The sequence below is a fragment of the Vipera ursinii genome, assembly GCF_947247035.1.
Source record: "Vipera ursinii genome assembly, chromosome: 3".
NCBI lineage: Eukaryota > Metazoa > Chordata > Lepidosauria > Squamata > Viperidae > Vipera > Vipera ursinii.
Genome location: NC_139516.1, coordinates 210696941 through 210712872, shown reverse-complemented (window position 1 = coordinate 210712872; position 15932 = coordinate 210696941). Strand labels below are relative to the sequence as shown.

The following is a 15932-nucleotide window of genomic DNA, read 5'->3' as shown; positions in this document are numbered from 1 at the left end:
AATAAAATAAATAAATATTCCATTGTTCTGTTCCGTTCCACATTTTCTATTCTATTCTATTCTATTTCATTCCATTCCATATTCAATTCCATTCCATATTTTCTATTCTATTCTATTCTATTCTATTCTATTCTATTCTATTCTATTCTATTCTATCCTATCCTATTCTATTCTTCTGTTCCTAATTCTATTCCATTCCATTCCTTATTCTTCTCTGCCCTGCCCTGCCCTGCCCTATCCCATCCCATCCCATCCTATCCATTCTAATTCTAATGGCAGAAAGGTTGGGGACCGCTGTCTTGTACATAGCATGCCTTATTTTACTTGCAATGTTCCTAACACGAATCAACAGTCTCTGGATGCCACAGTCCGGGGGGCCGCTGCCCACCAGAGGCAGCGGGAAAGTCAGCGCGTTCAGCATTTCCCCGCCTGCTCGAGGCGCACGGAGGAGAAAAGGGGCCGCTCGCCACACGGTTAACGGAATCGCTGGATCCGACAAAAAGGCTCACGGAAACTTCTGCCGCTTTTTAACTGCCACGCCAATCCCCAGCCCAGCTCCACGCATGAACGGCCGGTGTGTGCGCCTTGTGGGAGACGTGACGAGGGAGGGACACGGCACCACCTCGGTTGCATTTCGCAGTCCCCACCAGCCCCCGGGGGGAAGGGGGGGGAAGAGCGTCCACACTGCTGAACAACGCAGTTTTGAATTCAATTAAAGTGATTATCTGTTGTGCCAAATAAATTGTGTACGGCATATATCCTGTGGCACTTTACACCTGCAGGCTCATTATTTTCCTAACTGTTTCCTCCTGTTTATGCGCTCTCAAATTAAATTGCTGATAATATGCGCCAAAATAAAAAATGGGTGCCCCTTGTCCGAAGAAAATTGATTCTCCCTTTCCTCCTGAAGCGGGCGATTGCCACTTTTTATATACTCGGTTCCTGGCGATCATTAGTAATTCAATTTTCTTTTTATTAGCCCCCTTATCTGCTCAGCAATATAGCGGCAGAGCTGACCTCTTTCGCACGGGTAAATGTTTAAAATCTTTTCCCTGATTAATTTTGCCAGTTAAGGAAAAGAGGAGAAATGGCCCAGCTCTTAGCCATCACAATGAATATAGCTTAATGTTGATGGTGATGGAATTTCTAATGCCGGGGAAATTGATTGAACGCAGCAATTACGCCACTCTACTAACTCAAGGGAAACGGGATAGGGTTCTCCTGGCCGCAGTCTTTTGGTTATTTAAAACAATCCAATTTGCAAGGATAATTATATATTAGTGTTTTATCTGCCACTTGAAATGAACATGGGAGTTTTGATACCGGCCCCGGCAATAGCAGGTTATTGCTGCAAATTACCCCGTATCTGCTTTCTTTCACATAAAGAGCAAATTAGGCAATCAATTACCAGAAAAAGGTGGGCCAGGGAAACCGAAGGGGCAAGACTGCCCTCTACAGGTCAGGAGGGGAGGCGTCACGTGAGCCTCAGCTGAAATGGAGGGGGGGGGGGAATGGCAAGGCTCTGGCCTCTGGGGCAGCCCCCCTCCCCCAACCGGATGATTGATGATGATGATGGAGGAGGAGGATAAAGGGAAAGAGGAAGAACAGGAAGAAGGAAGAGGAGGAGGAGGAAGGGAGGAGGTGGGGGATAAAGGGAAAGAGGAAGAAGGGAAGAGGAGGAGGAGGGAAAGAGGAGGAAGAGGAAGGAGGAGGATAAAGGGAAAGAAGAAGAGAAGGAAGAAGAGGTAGAAGGAGAAGAAGGGAAAGAGGAAGAGAAGGAAGAAGAAGGAGAAGAAGGGAAAGAGGAAGAGAAGGAAGGAGGAGGATAGAGGGAAAGAGGAGGAGGAGGAAGAAGAGGTAGAAGGAGAAGAAGGGAAAGAGGAAGAGAAGGAAGAAGAAGGAGGAGGAAGAGAAGGGAAAGAGGAAGAGGAGGAAGGAGGAAGGAGGAGGATAAAGGGAAAGAAGAAGAGAAGGAAGAAGAGGAAGAAGGGAAAGAGAAAGAGAAGGAAGGAGGAGGAGGAGGAGAAAGAGGAAGAGAAGGAAGGAAGAGGATAAAGTGAAAGGAGGAGGAAGAGGAAGGAAGGAAAGAGGAAGAGAAGGAAGAGGAGGAAGGAGGATGATAAAGGGAAAGAAGAAGAGAAGGAAGAAGAGGAAGAAGGGAAAGAGGAAGAGAAGGAAGAGGATAAAGGGGAAGAGGAAGCGAAGGAAGAAGAGGAAGGAGGAGGAGAAGAAGGGAAAGAGGAAGAAAAGGAAGGAGGAAGAAGGAGGAGGAGAAAGTAGTAGAGCAGGAGCTGAGGGAAGATCAAAAGGAAGAGAGGAGGAGGAGGAGGAGGAGGAGGCCAGGGCCAAGAACGTGCTGCACCTAGCAGCTTGCTAGCTGTTGCAACTAAAGAGTGAATGGTCAGCGGCACCTCATTATCAGGAGGAGGGACACACACAAACAGATACACACACACACACCCAAGCAAGGCCTGGCCTGGCCCTGAACACCACCACCCCCCCGCCCTGGGCAGCACAGGGGGGGTGGTTTCAAGGCTTTGAGCAGGGAGGGAGGGACCGTGATGGCAGCCGAGTTCACACAGCCCCAGCATTGACCCTTTCCTGCTGGCTCACCTGGCTCAGGTAACGGCCGCGAAAAGCACGCCAGCTGCCCTGCAGCTGCAAACGGCCAAGCGGATCCCGTTTCTCAAGCCTGGACCCTATGACACCCCTTTTACACTTTTCACGGGTGTGCGTGCGTGTGTGTGTGTGTGCTTGACTAACGACACAACCGAGGCCGGAATTTCCACCGCTAAGCGAGACATCTGTTAAGTGGCTTTTGGCCCCCGTTTTACGACCTTTCTTGCCCCCGTCGCTAAGCGAATCGTCGCGGTTGTGAAGCGAAGCACGCGGTCGTTCAGTGAATCCGGCTCTCCCACGGACTTGTCCGAAGGTCAGGAAAGGGGATGACGTGACCCCGGGGACATTGCGACCGTCATAAATGCGAGTCAGTTGCCCGGCATCCGAATGTAAATCCCGTGGCCCTGGGGAACGCTGCAACGGTCACGTGAAAACTGGAAATTTTACCTTTTCCAGTGCCGTTCTAAGTTCAAATGGTCACTGAACAAACAGTCGTAAGTGGAGGATTCCCTGTGGCAGGGGTCTTCAAACTTGGCCCTTTTATGATTTCTGGACTTCAACTCCCAGAATGCCTCAGCCAGCCTTCTGGGAGTTGAAGTCCACAAGTTATCAAAGGGCCAGGTTTGAAGACCCCTGCCCTACGGACCAGACTTCTCCAATCGTGCCCCCCAAATCCATTACGAAACCCTCTCCGTGTCACAAGACACCGCAACCACAAAACCTGCCAACCTCTGCCCTAACCCCAACTTAACACGCCAGAACAAGTTCGCCCCTAATCAATGTAGGTCACGTACACAAACCGTTGTTTGTTTGTTTTTTCCAGGAACAAGCACAAAATGCGAGTTGTAAAAGATGCCAACGCAAAAAACCAAAACATAGGACGCTCTGAGCTGCTTTAGAGGGCTGCGCGCAGGGCAGGCCGACAAAAATCTAAATATCAGCCTTGTTTTGGTTCGGTTTTTTGAACCCGCACTGCAAGGTGAAAAGCCGTACGGCTGCCCCCTGCGGGGAGAGTAAAGAGAGTAAAGCAGATAGTAATTGTAGTAAGCACGTCTGTCTTTCGATGCGCCAGCCGACCCCCCCCGGCCCGGATCTTCCAACGCCTTTTCTGAAATTGTCAACATTTCCAAAGCTACCTGTGCCAACAAAAAAAAAAGATGCCGGGCTGGGCCCTTCTGTGCAAACCGAGAGTTTCCCTCTTTATTTTACACCTGCTCCGTCTAACTCCGGGCAGGGACGGGCCTCTTCCCGCCCACCTGCACGGTAAAAGGCAGGTGGGGAGAAGGAAGCCAAGCCAAAGAGTCGTTCTCCCACGGGACTCTCGTAGCCAAGTTCAGATCCTAGGTGGGCGTCGGCAAACCATAAGCCACAAGGCAATCTATGCCCCCCCACCCCACCCCACCCCGCCATTAGTGATCGGCCGACCCCCAAATTTGCAGAGCTCCAAAATCGGGTGACTATCAACAGCTTGATCCTGAATACAAAATCACAAAGGTCTTTGGGAAGTGGGAGGCAGCCCACCCCCATCCCCACCCTTCAAACACCACAAACGAGGTACTGCAACATCCGGGACACACACATACACACACACACACGGCCTGTCCAGGGACGTCACCCCCAGCCCTCCGGGGGATGAGGGAAAAGTCGCTCACGGTTTGGCTATATAAGCCTATCCCTCTCAAAAACCAGCGTCCGGATCAGAACGAGGGTAGCCAACACCAGAGAACCACGATAGGTGGCCGCTTGGCCCGTGCCGGTCTCTCTCTTGGCCGGCCAGAGCCGAGGGAAGCGAGTCCAACTCCCCCCTGCCACCCACCCACCCCCTCCCAATTCCGAGCATCTCCTACCTTCTTTGGGCGAAGCAGGCGCTCGAGAAGCCGGCAGCCGGCGCAACCTGTGCTTGCCGATTTGCACGAGGCCTTTGGTCCCGGTCCGGCGGGCGGTGGGGGAGGACCTTCCCCGCACGGCGTGGCGCTTCCGGAGGCAGTAGCGGCTTTTCAGGAGCAAGGTGGGAGAGCTGGAAGGGGAAGCAAAGCCCGGGTCAGAATCTGCAAAGGGGCTGCGCGGCAGGGGTGCCACGAAAGGTCCCGTGGGCGACATGCAGGCCACGGAGGCAGAGGACCGTTGGCGCCCTGATGGAAGCCCCAATCCTCTCTGGGAAACAAACGCAAGCACAGCATGACACAACCTGGGCAGGGTCTTCCTTGCGCACACCTGCTCTACCGGTGGATCTGGCCACAGGGAAGCATTCGGGCCTCTTCCCTCCAGATGTCTGGATGAGGAAACCCGGAATTCTCCGTCACCTTATGGAAATGTGCGTGCTTGCGGCATCCATAACTTTGCAAAGTGAAACAAAGCCCGTGCCTGTACAGGGGTAGGCAACCTCGGCTCTTTTATGGCTCATGGACTTCAACTCCCAGAATTCATAGCTCTGATTTATGACCTATGACCTGTTTATATGTACACTGTGAGCTTCTGCACCAAAGACAAATTCCTTCTATTCTATTCCACTCCATATTTTCTATTCTATTCTATTCTATTCCATTCTATTCCATATTTTCTATTCTATTCCTTTCCATTCCATTCCATTCCATTCTATTCCATTCCATTCTATTCCATTCCATATTTTCTATTCTATTCTATTCTATTCTATTCCATTCCATTCCATTCTATTCCATTCTATTCCATTCCATATTTTCTATTCTATTCCATTCTATTCCATTCCATATTTTCTATTCTATTCTATTCCATTCCATTCCATATTCTATTCTGTCAGGATAATAATTTAATAGCTAAATAGCTTATGTAATGATGTAATGCAACATAAGGTGGATGATGCAATAATAGGAATGACCCCAAGTGTGTGTATCCCTTTAAGAGCCTGAGTATAAAAGGGAAGATTTTTGCTGGAGTCTTTCTCTTGTCTGTTTGCTGAATTATTATTATTATTAATAATAATAATAATAATAATAATAATAATAATAATAATAATAATAATAATAATAATTATAATAATAATATTGTTGGAAGGGATCTTGGAGGTAATCTAGTCCAACCCCCTGCTCAGGCAGGAAACCTGGCTGTCCAGTCTCTTCTTAAAAACTTCCAGCTTCTGGAGGCAGGTGGTTCCACTGTTTTGTTTCTAGTATATTTGTAGATATTGTAATAGAAACCACAATTTACTACAAACCACTGTTTACTGTATTTACTCCTGGGTTACCTCAGCACAGTAAGACTGTGCATGATCTGACATATGCCATTCCCTATTCCATTTCATATTCTATTCTATTCCATCCCACATTCCATTCTTTATTCTCTATTTGTAATTCTATTCTGTTCTACTCTACTCTACTATGCACTATTCTTTTCTATTCTATTCTATTAATTCTAACTCTAATTTGTAATTCTATTCCATTCCATTCCATTCTCCTCTATTCTATTTGTAATTCTATTCTATTGTATTGTATTCTAATTCTAATTCTAATTCGTAATTCTATTCCATTCCATTCCCACTTGTACAACCAGGATGCGCAATCCGAGTTAAAAACAACAACTGGAACAGATGTTTACCCTCCGAGGAGGTTCCGGAACTCACCTGGCGCTTCCTTTTCTTTTAACGGTTTTAGGCCAGCTCCTCAGTTTGTAATTTAAAAAGCCGCTAGTCCCCAAGAAGGCTCTCGGGCTGCCCTGGGCAAGATAGCCGGGTCCGAGAGGGACACGCCGCAGAGCTTGGAAGGACGTGCTGGGGCCATCGCCAGGCCCAGCCCCTTCCTTGCGCTTCCACGTGAACACCGAGGCGGACGTGGGAGGAGGAGCAGGTTTCGCACTCGCCGCCTTCCACTTGTACTGGCTGGAGGAAGCCGCCAGCTTGGAGTGCGGGCTCGGTTTCTTCGGCTTAGCCCCCAAGTCTAGATTCGCTCCCCTCGTCTGCGACTTGGGGGACGTCACTGGGGCACAGAGGGCAAACTTTGGGGTGCTTTCGGAGGCCCTGGAAGCAGCAGCCCACCTCCTCACGCTTCGGGGAAGTTTGCTGGGATTGGCCACCCAGGTGTAGTTGGCTCTCTTGAACCGGGAGGATCGGACGGAGGCCGGCACGGAAGATGACTTCTGGACCAAAAATACGGCGGGCTTGTTTGGCGGGGGACTCCCCCCGGTGCTGGAAGACGTTTCCTCACCCGAAGGGGCGCAGACGGCAGACGGATCCCCACTCCCGGCGGGGCTCAGCTTGACGGTCCACGCCGGAGAGGTCTGGCGGTGGGAACCGCACAGGTGCGAAGGCTGGAGCGCTGGCTTCTTCCACGTTGGGAGAGATCCCGATCCCTGCTCGGGCGAGGCCAGAGGCCGCCGAGGCTCGGATTTCAGCGCAATGGCGCTCTCGCTGATCGTCCTGCCTAAGCTGGCGGCCAGCTCGCTCCTCCCGAGCGGCTTCTTCTGAACCGCCGCCGGTCGGTGATTTCCACCCGCAGCCGGCCTTTTGCAACGGGCCAAGGGGGAGAGAGCGGAAGCAGACGTCTCTTTGCTTTGACTCCAGCCCGCGTTTAAAGGCCAAGGAGCCGCGGGCAGCTTTCCTCTAGAAGCCTTTCTCGATCCTGAAAAGCCCGCCTGGCACCCGGAGCCGGCAGCATCGCCTGCCACGGAGCCGGCAGGCAGCCCGGCACCGGCCTTCGCGCTGGAGACGGCCGTGGCTTCTGAAAGCATCAGCTGTGGCTCAGGAGCCTCCCTGCTGGCGTGGCTCTGGGAGGGCCAGGAAGCGCTGGGGGAAAAGCCGATGGCCGAAGACAGGGCTGGTCTAGGCACCGTGTTGACAAGAGAGTATTTCTTCCGCCAGGTAGTTGCGTTGGCCTGGCTGGCCGAGAAATCTCGGGAGGGCTGCTGGCCGTAGCTAGCGCTGAAGGCCGTTTGGCTGTGAAAGGCAGGAAGTTTAGGATTTCTCCACCTGGAGAGTGAAGCCGGCGGAGGAGGAACCGGTGCGTTCCCATGGGCGTTTTTGTGCTCGTTGATGAGGCCTGCATGACAGAAGAACAAGAGTTGGAAGGGACCTTGGAGGTCTTCTCCTCCACCACCACCACCACCACCACCCCGCTTAAGCCGGAGACTCTACAACATTTTATGGATAAGAAACATTTTATGTTACAAGAACCATATTATGACATACTGAGAAACATATCGAGAGTTTTGGAAAAAATCAGAGAAGAGCAACAAAGACGATCCGAGGCCTAGAGACTAAAACTTACAAAGAACGGCTGCGGGACTTGGGTTTGGCCGGTCTAGAAGAAACAGGGGAGCCAGGATAGCAGCGTTCCAGTATTTGAGGGGCTGCCACCAAGAAGAGGAGGGGGTCATATTATTCTCCAAAGCACCAGAGTGAAGAAGGAAAAACAATGGTTGGAAACTGATCAGAGAGAGAAGCAGCCTGGAATTGGGGAGAAACTTCCTGACAGTGAGGACAATTAACCAGTGGAACAGAAGTTGCCTCCAGAAATCCTGGGTGCTCCATCCCTGGAGGTCTTTAAGAAGAGGCTGGACAGTCACTTGTCTGAGATGGTGTAGGTCAGGGGTTAGGCAACCTTGGCTCTTTTATGACTCGTGGACTTCAACTCCCAGAATTCCTGAGCCAGTCATGCTGAGGGGAAAGGGAGAGGTTTCCAAGCTGAGCCAGGCTGGCTCAGGAATTCTGGGAGTTTATTTATTTATTTATTTAATACTATTTCTATACCGCCCTTCTCCCGAAGGACTCAGGGCGGTGAACAGGGCAAGAATAAAAATACAAATTACAAAAGTTAAAACAAGATTAAATAAATGCCCACATACTAAAATACATCATTAAAACCTAATAAAAAACAGTAGCAAACCCCCCCAATCCCCTCATCAGGCCAGGCCAGCTTGTTCAAAAAAGTATGTTTTTAGCTCGCGGCGAAAGGAGCGAAGGTCGGGCACCGTCCGGAGCTCAACCGGTAGCTGGTTCCATAGCTCCGGGGCGCCCACAGAGAAGGATCTCCCCCTGGGGGCCACCAGTCGACATTCTCTGACCGGTGGCACCCTGAGGAGGCCCTCTCTATGGGAACGCACAGGGCGGAGGGAAGTAGACGCCGGCAGCAGGTGTTCCCTGAGGTACTCCGGACCCCTGCCATGTAGGGCTTTGAATACCATTACTAGTACCTTGAATCTCACCCGGAAGGCAACTGGCAACCAATGCAGCTCACGGAGCAGAGGTGTAACGTGGGAGTATCGGGAGACTCCCAACACAACTCTCGCGGCTGCATTCTGTACCACTTGGAGCTTCCGGGTGGTCCTCAAGGGCAGCCCCACGTAGAGAGCGTTGCAGTAGTCTAGTCAAGAGGTCACGAGCGCATGAGTGACCGTGCATAGATCATCCCGGCTTAGATAGGGCCGCAACTGGCGCACCAGGCGAACCTGGGCGAAAGCCCCCCTAGTCACAGCCCCTATGTGGTCTTCCAGGGTGAGGCGTGAATCTAGGAGGACTCCCAAGTTGCGAGCCCTATCCACGGGGGGTAATAGTTCACCCCCCATAGCGAAAGGTGGAATGTCCGAATAAACCCGGGATGAAGGTATGCAAAGCCACTCGGTCTTGTCGGGGTTGAGTTGAAGTCTGTTCCTCCCCATCCAGACCCGAACTGCCTCCAGGCAACGGGACATCACGTTGAGGGCATCACTGGGGTGGTTTGGGGTCGAAAGGAAAAGCTGGGTATCATCAGCATACTGATGATACCCAACTCCAAAACCACGAATGATCTCACCCAGCGGTTTCATATAGATGTTGAACAGGAGAGGCGAGAGGACCGACCCCTGAGGAATTCCACAAATGAGAGACCTCGCGGTCGACCTCTGCCCTCCTGCCAACACCGACTGCGAACGTCCCTGGAGATAGGAGGAGAACCACTGCAAAATTGTGCCTCCCACTCCCAATCCCCTGAGACACCGCAGCAAGATACCATGGTCGATGGTATCGAAAGCCGCTGAGAGGTCTAATAGGACCAGAACAGAGGAATGCCCCCTGTCCCGAGCCCTCCAGAGATCATTCACCAGCGCGACCAATGCCGTCTCCGTGCTGTACCCGGGCCTGAAACCCGATTGGTACGGGTCTAGATAATCCGCTTCATCCAGGACCAGAGGGAGCTGATGTGCCACCACACATCAGCTGAGTTGAAGTCCACAAGTCATAAAAGAGCCAAGGTTGCCTACCCCTGGTATAGGTTTTCCTGCTTGAGCGCGGGGCTGGACTAGAAGACCTTCAAGGCCCCTTCCAGCTTCTATTCTATTCTAACTGATTAAGGAGAAAAGCAACCTGGAATTAAGGAGAAACTTCCTGACAGTGAGGACAATTAAACCAGTGGAACAGCTTGCCACCAGAAATCCTGGGTGCTCCATCGCTGGAGGTCTTTAAGAAGAGGCCGGACAGTCACTTGTCTGAGATGGTGTAGGTTCTCCTGCTTGAGCAGGGGGCTGGACTAGAAGACCTCCAAGGCCCCTTCCAGCTTCTCTTCTCTTCTCTTCCTATTCCTATTCTATTCTATTTCTATTCCTATTCTATTCCATATTCTATTTTCTATTCCATTCTCTTCTATATCCTTTTTTATTCTATTCCATATTCTACGTTCTACCTATTCTATTCCATTCTATTCTATTCTAACCTTGCTTGCCACAGTTGTTCAAGTCAGTTGTTCAGTCAATCTGGACTGTCTACGAGTCATAAAAGGGCCAAGTTTGAAGACCCCCTGGACTAAAACAAGGCAAAACTCACTTAACTGTCTCGCTTAGCAAGAGAAATTTGGGGCTCGACTATGGTCGCAAGTCAAGGATACCTGTATGTGATAGAAACAGTATCCAGCAAACTTACGAGGACCGCTGGAGAGGTCCCAAATGATTGTTTTCCTGTATTTTTTGACTCCTGGAGACACCGGATCCTAAGATTTGGAAGCGAAGAGCCCAAAATAAAGATTCCAGGATTGGGTCTCTGTGTGTAAATAAGCTGGACGCCAGCTCACAGAAGCAGGCCAGGCAGCAGGCTAGGCGCTAAGAGGCTGCGAGTTCTAATCTGACAAACTCAGTTGGCCCAGTCCTCCTCTTTTTTATAGGATTCAAAGAGGACGACGAGGTCAAGCAACTCCTGAAAGTCCAGCCAAGCAAAATGCAGAGATTAGTCCATGCAGTCACCAGGCACGAACAGACTCAAAAACATAAAGATATATATTTTATAGGGTTTTTTTCCCCCTTCTAGCATTTCTCCTGCAAGTGAAGTATCTGCATTTCTCTGAATCAACCAAGTGTTGATTCACTTGGTTGCAACAGGAACTGATCAGCCAGCTTGTCGCTTCAGCCTGACATTGACGGTTGAGTGTGTGTCGCTGGCCCCAAGTCACCCAGCCAGCTTTCCTGGCTAAGGCGGGACTAGAACTCACCGTCTCCTGGCGACTGGCCCAAAGTCACCCAGCCGGCTTTCCTGGCTAGGACGGGACTAGAACTCACTGTCTCCTGGGGATTGGCCCCAAGTCACCCAGCCGGCTTTCCTGGCTAAGGCAGGACTAGAGCTCTCTGTCAAACTCAGGTTTGTCTCCCGAGGGCTTCACCACTAAACCAAACTCTCTCAGCCACGCAGTAAAGCGGCTACCAGCATTCTGAATCGTAACAGCAGCGTTGAACAGTTCAGCAGCCAGCACAAAACTAAGACCTCGGGGGAGACCTCTCTGTTTCCAATGAGCAGACCACAAAACTTTCTCCCTCTAGCACAGGGGTCCCCAACCTCGGCTATTTTGAGACAGGGGGGGACTTCAACCCCCAGAATTCCCAGCCAACCTCGGCTATTTTGAGACGGGGGGACTTCAACTCCCAGAATTCCCAGCCAACCTGGGCTATTTTGAGACGGGGGGACTTCAACTCCCAGAATTCCCAGCCAACCTGGGCAATTTTGAGACGGGGGGGACTTCAACCCCCAGAATTCCCAGCCAACCTGGGCTATTTTGAGACGGGGGGACTTCAACTCCCAGAATTCCCAGCCAACCTGGGCTATTTTGAGACGGGGGGGACTTCAACTCCCAGAATTCCCAGCCAACCTGGGCTATTTTGAGACGGGGGGACTTCAACTCCCAGAATTCCCAGCCAACCTCGGCCATTTTGAGACGGGGGGGGGACTTCAACTCCCAGAATTCCCAGCCAGCCCTGTGCCTTTAAGACAGGTGGACTTCAAAGCTGCCTGGGGCATTCTGGGAGTTGAAGTTGCCAAACTTGGGGACCCCTGGCCTAGCAGCACTGGAGGGCTGGAGGGCACCCCAGAGGCCATCCAATCCATCCCCCAGGCTCCCCGGCCCGGCCTGAGGAGGGAAAGAGGCCGGCCTGCTCCCTCCCTGGCTTCCCTCTCCTTCCGCCGCCTGACTACAGTTCCCATCACCCCCAGCGCGCCCTCTTTCCCCCCCTCCACCGACCCCCTCCCCCTCCCCCCCCCCGCGGGGACGCCCACCTTGAAGCAGGCGGATCTGCCGCCTCAGCCGCTCCTGCTCGGGCTCCATCCGAGCCTCCAACCGCCGCCGGCGCCCCTGTGACGCCATCGCCGCGCGACGGGCCCTTTTTACGCCTCGCGGCCTCTAGAGGGCGAGCGTGAGCGGGGCACCCGCTGCGGCCGGCCACTTCCGGACTCGAGTGGGGGGACGCAGCCCCGCAAGGCCTAGAGGCGGGGCCTTGTGCGCGCCTGGCTGAGGAATTCTGGGAGTTGAAGTCCACAAGTCATAAAAGGGCCAAGTTGGAAGACACCCCCCCCCCCACGGCCTAGGCCAGGGGTCGGCAACCTCGGCTCTTTTATGACTCGCGGACTTCAACTCCCAGAATTCCTGCTGGCTCAGGAATTCTGGGAGTTGAAGTCCACGAGTCATAAAAGAGCCGAGGTTGCCGACCCCTGGCCTAGGACGAGGGATCCCATCATCTCCCCACCCCCTGCCAGGCCACCCAGCCCTGCCTTCCTAGCAGTGGAAGGGATTTGAGGGGCTTAGCCCTGGCGCTGCTGGCCTTCCTGCTGGCTTTGCCTGGCGTGAGGGTGCTTCCTCTGGCTTCTCCCTGGTAGACTGCCTCTGGCTATGGAGGCTCCACCGCCCGGCATCGTGGCTCAGAGCTGAGAGGGGCTTTCTTGGATGGAAAGGAGGGAGTTAAGCTCCTTTCCCCAACCCCCCAACCCAGGACAGCAGCAATGACCGCCGTATTAGCAAAACTTTCATTTAACAGATTGTTGAGATTGGGACCCTGGAGGTCTTCTAGTCCATGCCCTGCTCAAGCAGGAGACCCTATACAGGCAGTCCTCGACATCATACAACCACAATTGAGCCAAAAATTTCTGTTGCTGAGACAGTAATTTAAGTGAATTTTGCCCCATTTTACAACCGTAGTTGTTAAGTGCATCACTGCCGTTGTTCAGTTAGTTGCAATGTTCAGGGTGAAGCGATTTTTATTATGCTTAAGGTTGATGTTAGTAATAATATTGATATTGGTAGTGATACTTTGTAATCGTTTTTGTTTATGTGCAAGCAGCTTTGTAGGTGCTTTTATATTGGGAAATTAGTTATACAAAAGCAAATGTTTCATGCTTTAGGTACAGGGGATTGCTTTCATGAAAAGAGCATGGTGAGGGGAGGTGTAATAATAATAATAATAATAATAATAATAATAATAATAATAATAATAATAATAATAATAATAATAATAATTTGTTTGAAGGGACCTTGGAGGTCATCTAGTCCAACCGCCTGCTCAGGCAGGAAACCCTATTCCATTTCAGGCAAATGGCTGTCCAGTCTCTTCTTAAAAGCCTCCAGTGATGGAGCATTCACCGCTTCTGGAGGCAGGTTGTTCCACTGGTTAATTGTTCTGTCAGGAAGTTTCTCCGTAGTTCCAGGTTGCTTCTCTCTTTGGATAGTTTCCATCCGCTGCTTCTTGTCCTGCTTTCGGGCGCTTTGGAGAACAGCTTGACTCCCTCTTCTTTGGGGCAGCCCCTGAGATACTGCAGCACTGCTATCATGTCACCCCTCACTCTTCTCTTTGTTAAACTACACATACCCAATTCCAGCAACCGTTCCCTGTTGTTGTGTATGAGTCATCATCTAGGAATTATTTTTCTGTACCTTTTGGTTCCTGGTACCAAGACCAGATCTCTTTGTTCTGGAAAGGTATAAAAGGTGGAAGACATCTTTCCTGGTTGTGGCCTTCATCTCTCTACCAGCCACGAAGAGAAGAGAGATGGCCACCCAACTCTGTTTTGATCAAAATAAAAGTGGTTTGCTTGCTGAAACCTCCTGGGCTCAGGAATTTCTTTTGGCTCTTTTAAATTCCTGGGTAATGCTGGGGCAATTCTGAGGCCAAGTGTAAAGCCTTACAAGGGAATCCGGCTTCCTCACTGACTTTGCTTGTCAGAAGGTCGCAAAAGGGGTTACCGGGGGATCAATCACCGTGTAGCTAACTTAACAACGGCAGTGAGTCACTTAAGAACTGTGGCAAGAAAGGTTGTAAAATGGGGCAAAGCTTGCTGAACAACTGTCTCCGTTAGCTCAGTTGTGGTCGTAAATCAGGGGTCTTCAAACTTGGCCCTTTTATAACTTGGGGACTTCAACGCCCAGAATTCCTCAGCCAGGATGCTTTAAGACAGGGAGTCTTCAAACTTGGAAGTCCACAAGTCATAAAAGGGCCAAGTTTGAGGACCCCTGTCGTAAATGGAGGACCACCGTAAAATGAGTAAGTGAGAGGCTCACCCTTTGAAAAAGCAAGCAAACTGCAAACCTGACTGGCAATAGTGCAAATTTATTACATTTACATTTAGTAAATAAAAATAAACAAGAGGTGGGGTGACACACACACACACACACACCCCTTTGCAAAAGCAAGTGGAGTCTTTGAACAACCCCTCGGCGTGCAATCGCAACGCCCCCTCCTCTCCCCAAGAAAGCTTGTTTAGGACGGTTACACTCTTTCAGCCCCCAAGAAGCAGCACGTCTCTCCTGTTAATGAGTGCAGCCTCGCTCAGGCACTAGGACCCCAATTAACTCACTGACACGTCAGAAAACTGGAGTCGCCTGGGGCTGGGGGAGAGGGGAGGGGGCTCCTGGTGGTTTAGAAGACATAGCTGAGCACAGCAAAACTGCACTGCTCCACAAGAGCTGAGCCAGCAGAATGCACAGAACCTGGAAAGGGAAATGATTTCCCTACCCCATGCGGGTCCACATTGGTACCCTTCTGGGCTGTCTCAAATCCACCCAGGACGCCTGGCTCGTAACCTTCTGCAATGGGACCTTTTCAGAGATCAGAATCAGAATAAGGGACCTTGGAGGTCTTCTAGTCCAGCCCCCTGCTTAAGCTGATCCTATAACATTTCAGACAAGTGACTGTCCAGTCTCTTCTTAAAAACCTCCAGTGTTGGCACACACACACACACACACACAAAACTTCTGGTGGCAAGCAGTTCCACTGGTTAATTGTCCTCACTGTTGGGAAGTTTCTCCTTAATTCCAGGTTGCTTCTCTCCTTGATTAGTTTCCATCCGTTGTGTCGTGTCCTGCCCTCTGGTGCTTTAGAAAATAATATAATAATATAACATAACATAACAATATAATATTATAATATAATATAATATAATATAATATAATAATATAATATAATATAATATAATATAATATAATATAATATAATATAATATAATATAATATAATATAATAATATAATATAATAATATAATATAATATAATATAATATAATATAATATAATATAATATAATATAATATAATAATATAATATAATATAACATAACATAACATAACATAATATTAGTATAATATAGTATAGTAATATACAGGGCTTTTTTTGTCATAGTACACAGAATGGAGTTCCGGCACCTTTTTGGGATGGAACCTTGTATGGTAGGCAAGGCGGGTTGTATGACATGTGTGAGTTCCGGCACCTTTTTTTTTTTTTTACAAAAAAGCACTGGTAATATAATATAATATAATGTTATAATATAATAATATAATTATAATATAATATAATAATATAATATAATAATATAATATAATATAATATAATATAATATAATATAATATAATATAATATAATATAATAATATAATATAATATAATATAATATAATATAATATAATATAATATAATATAATATTATAATATAATATAATATAATATAATATAATATAATATAATATAATATAATATAATAATAATAGATTTGGAAGGGACCTTGGCGGTCTTCTAGTCTAACCCCCTGCTCAGGCAGGAAACCCTATACCATTTCAGACAAACGGTTTTCCAGT

At 49.5% G+C, this 15932-nt stretch overlaps 1 protein-coding gene across 2 annotated transcripts in view; it reads right to left on the bottom strand.

Moving 5' to 3' along the window:
* ZC3H3 (zinc finger CCCH-type containing 3) overlaps positions 1 to 12173 on the bottom strand; it is a 204526-nt gene extending 192353 nt beyond the window's left edge. For both annotated transcript variants that reach the window (XM_083360057.1, XM_083360058.1), the window contains exons 1-3: positions 12095 to 12173; positions 6215 to 7625; positions 4467 to 4636 (exon numbers count right to left, since the gene is read on the bottom strand). In XM_083360057.1, the coding sequence (XP_083216183.1) occupies positions 4467 to 4636; positions 6215 to 7625; positions 12095 to 12143 (1630 nt within the window). In that variant the 5' untranslated portion in view covers positions 12144 to 12173. The remainder of the gene's footprint in view (positions 1 to 4466; positions 4637 to 6214; positions 7626 to 12094) is intronic.
* Positions 12174 to 15932: the final 3759 nt, after the last annotated feature.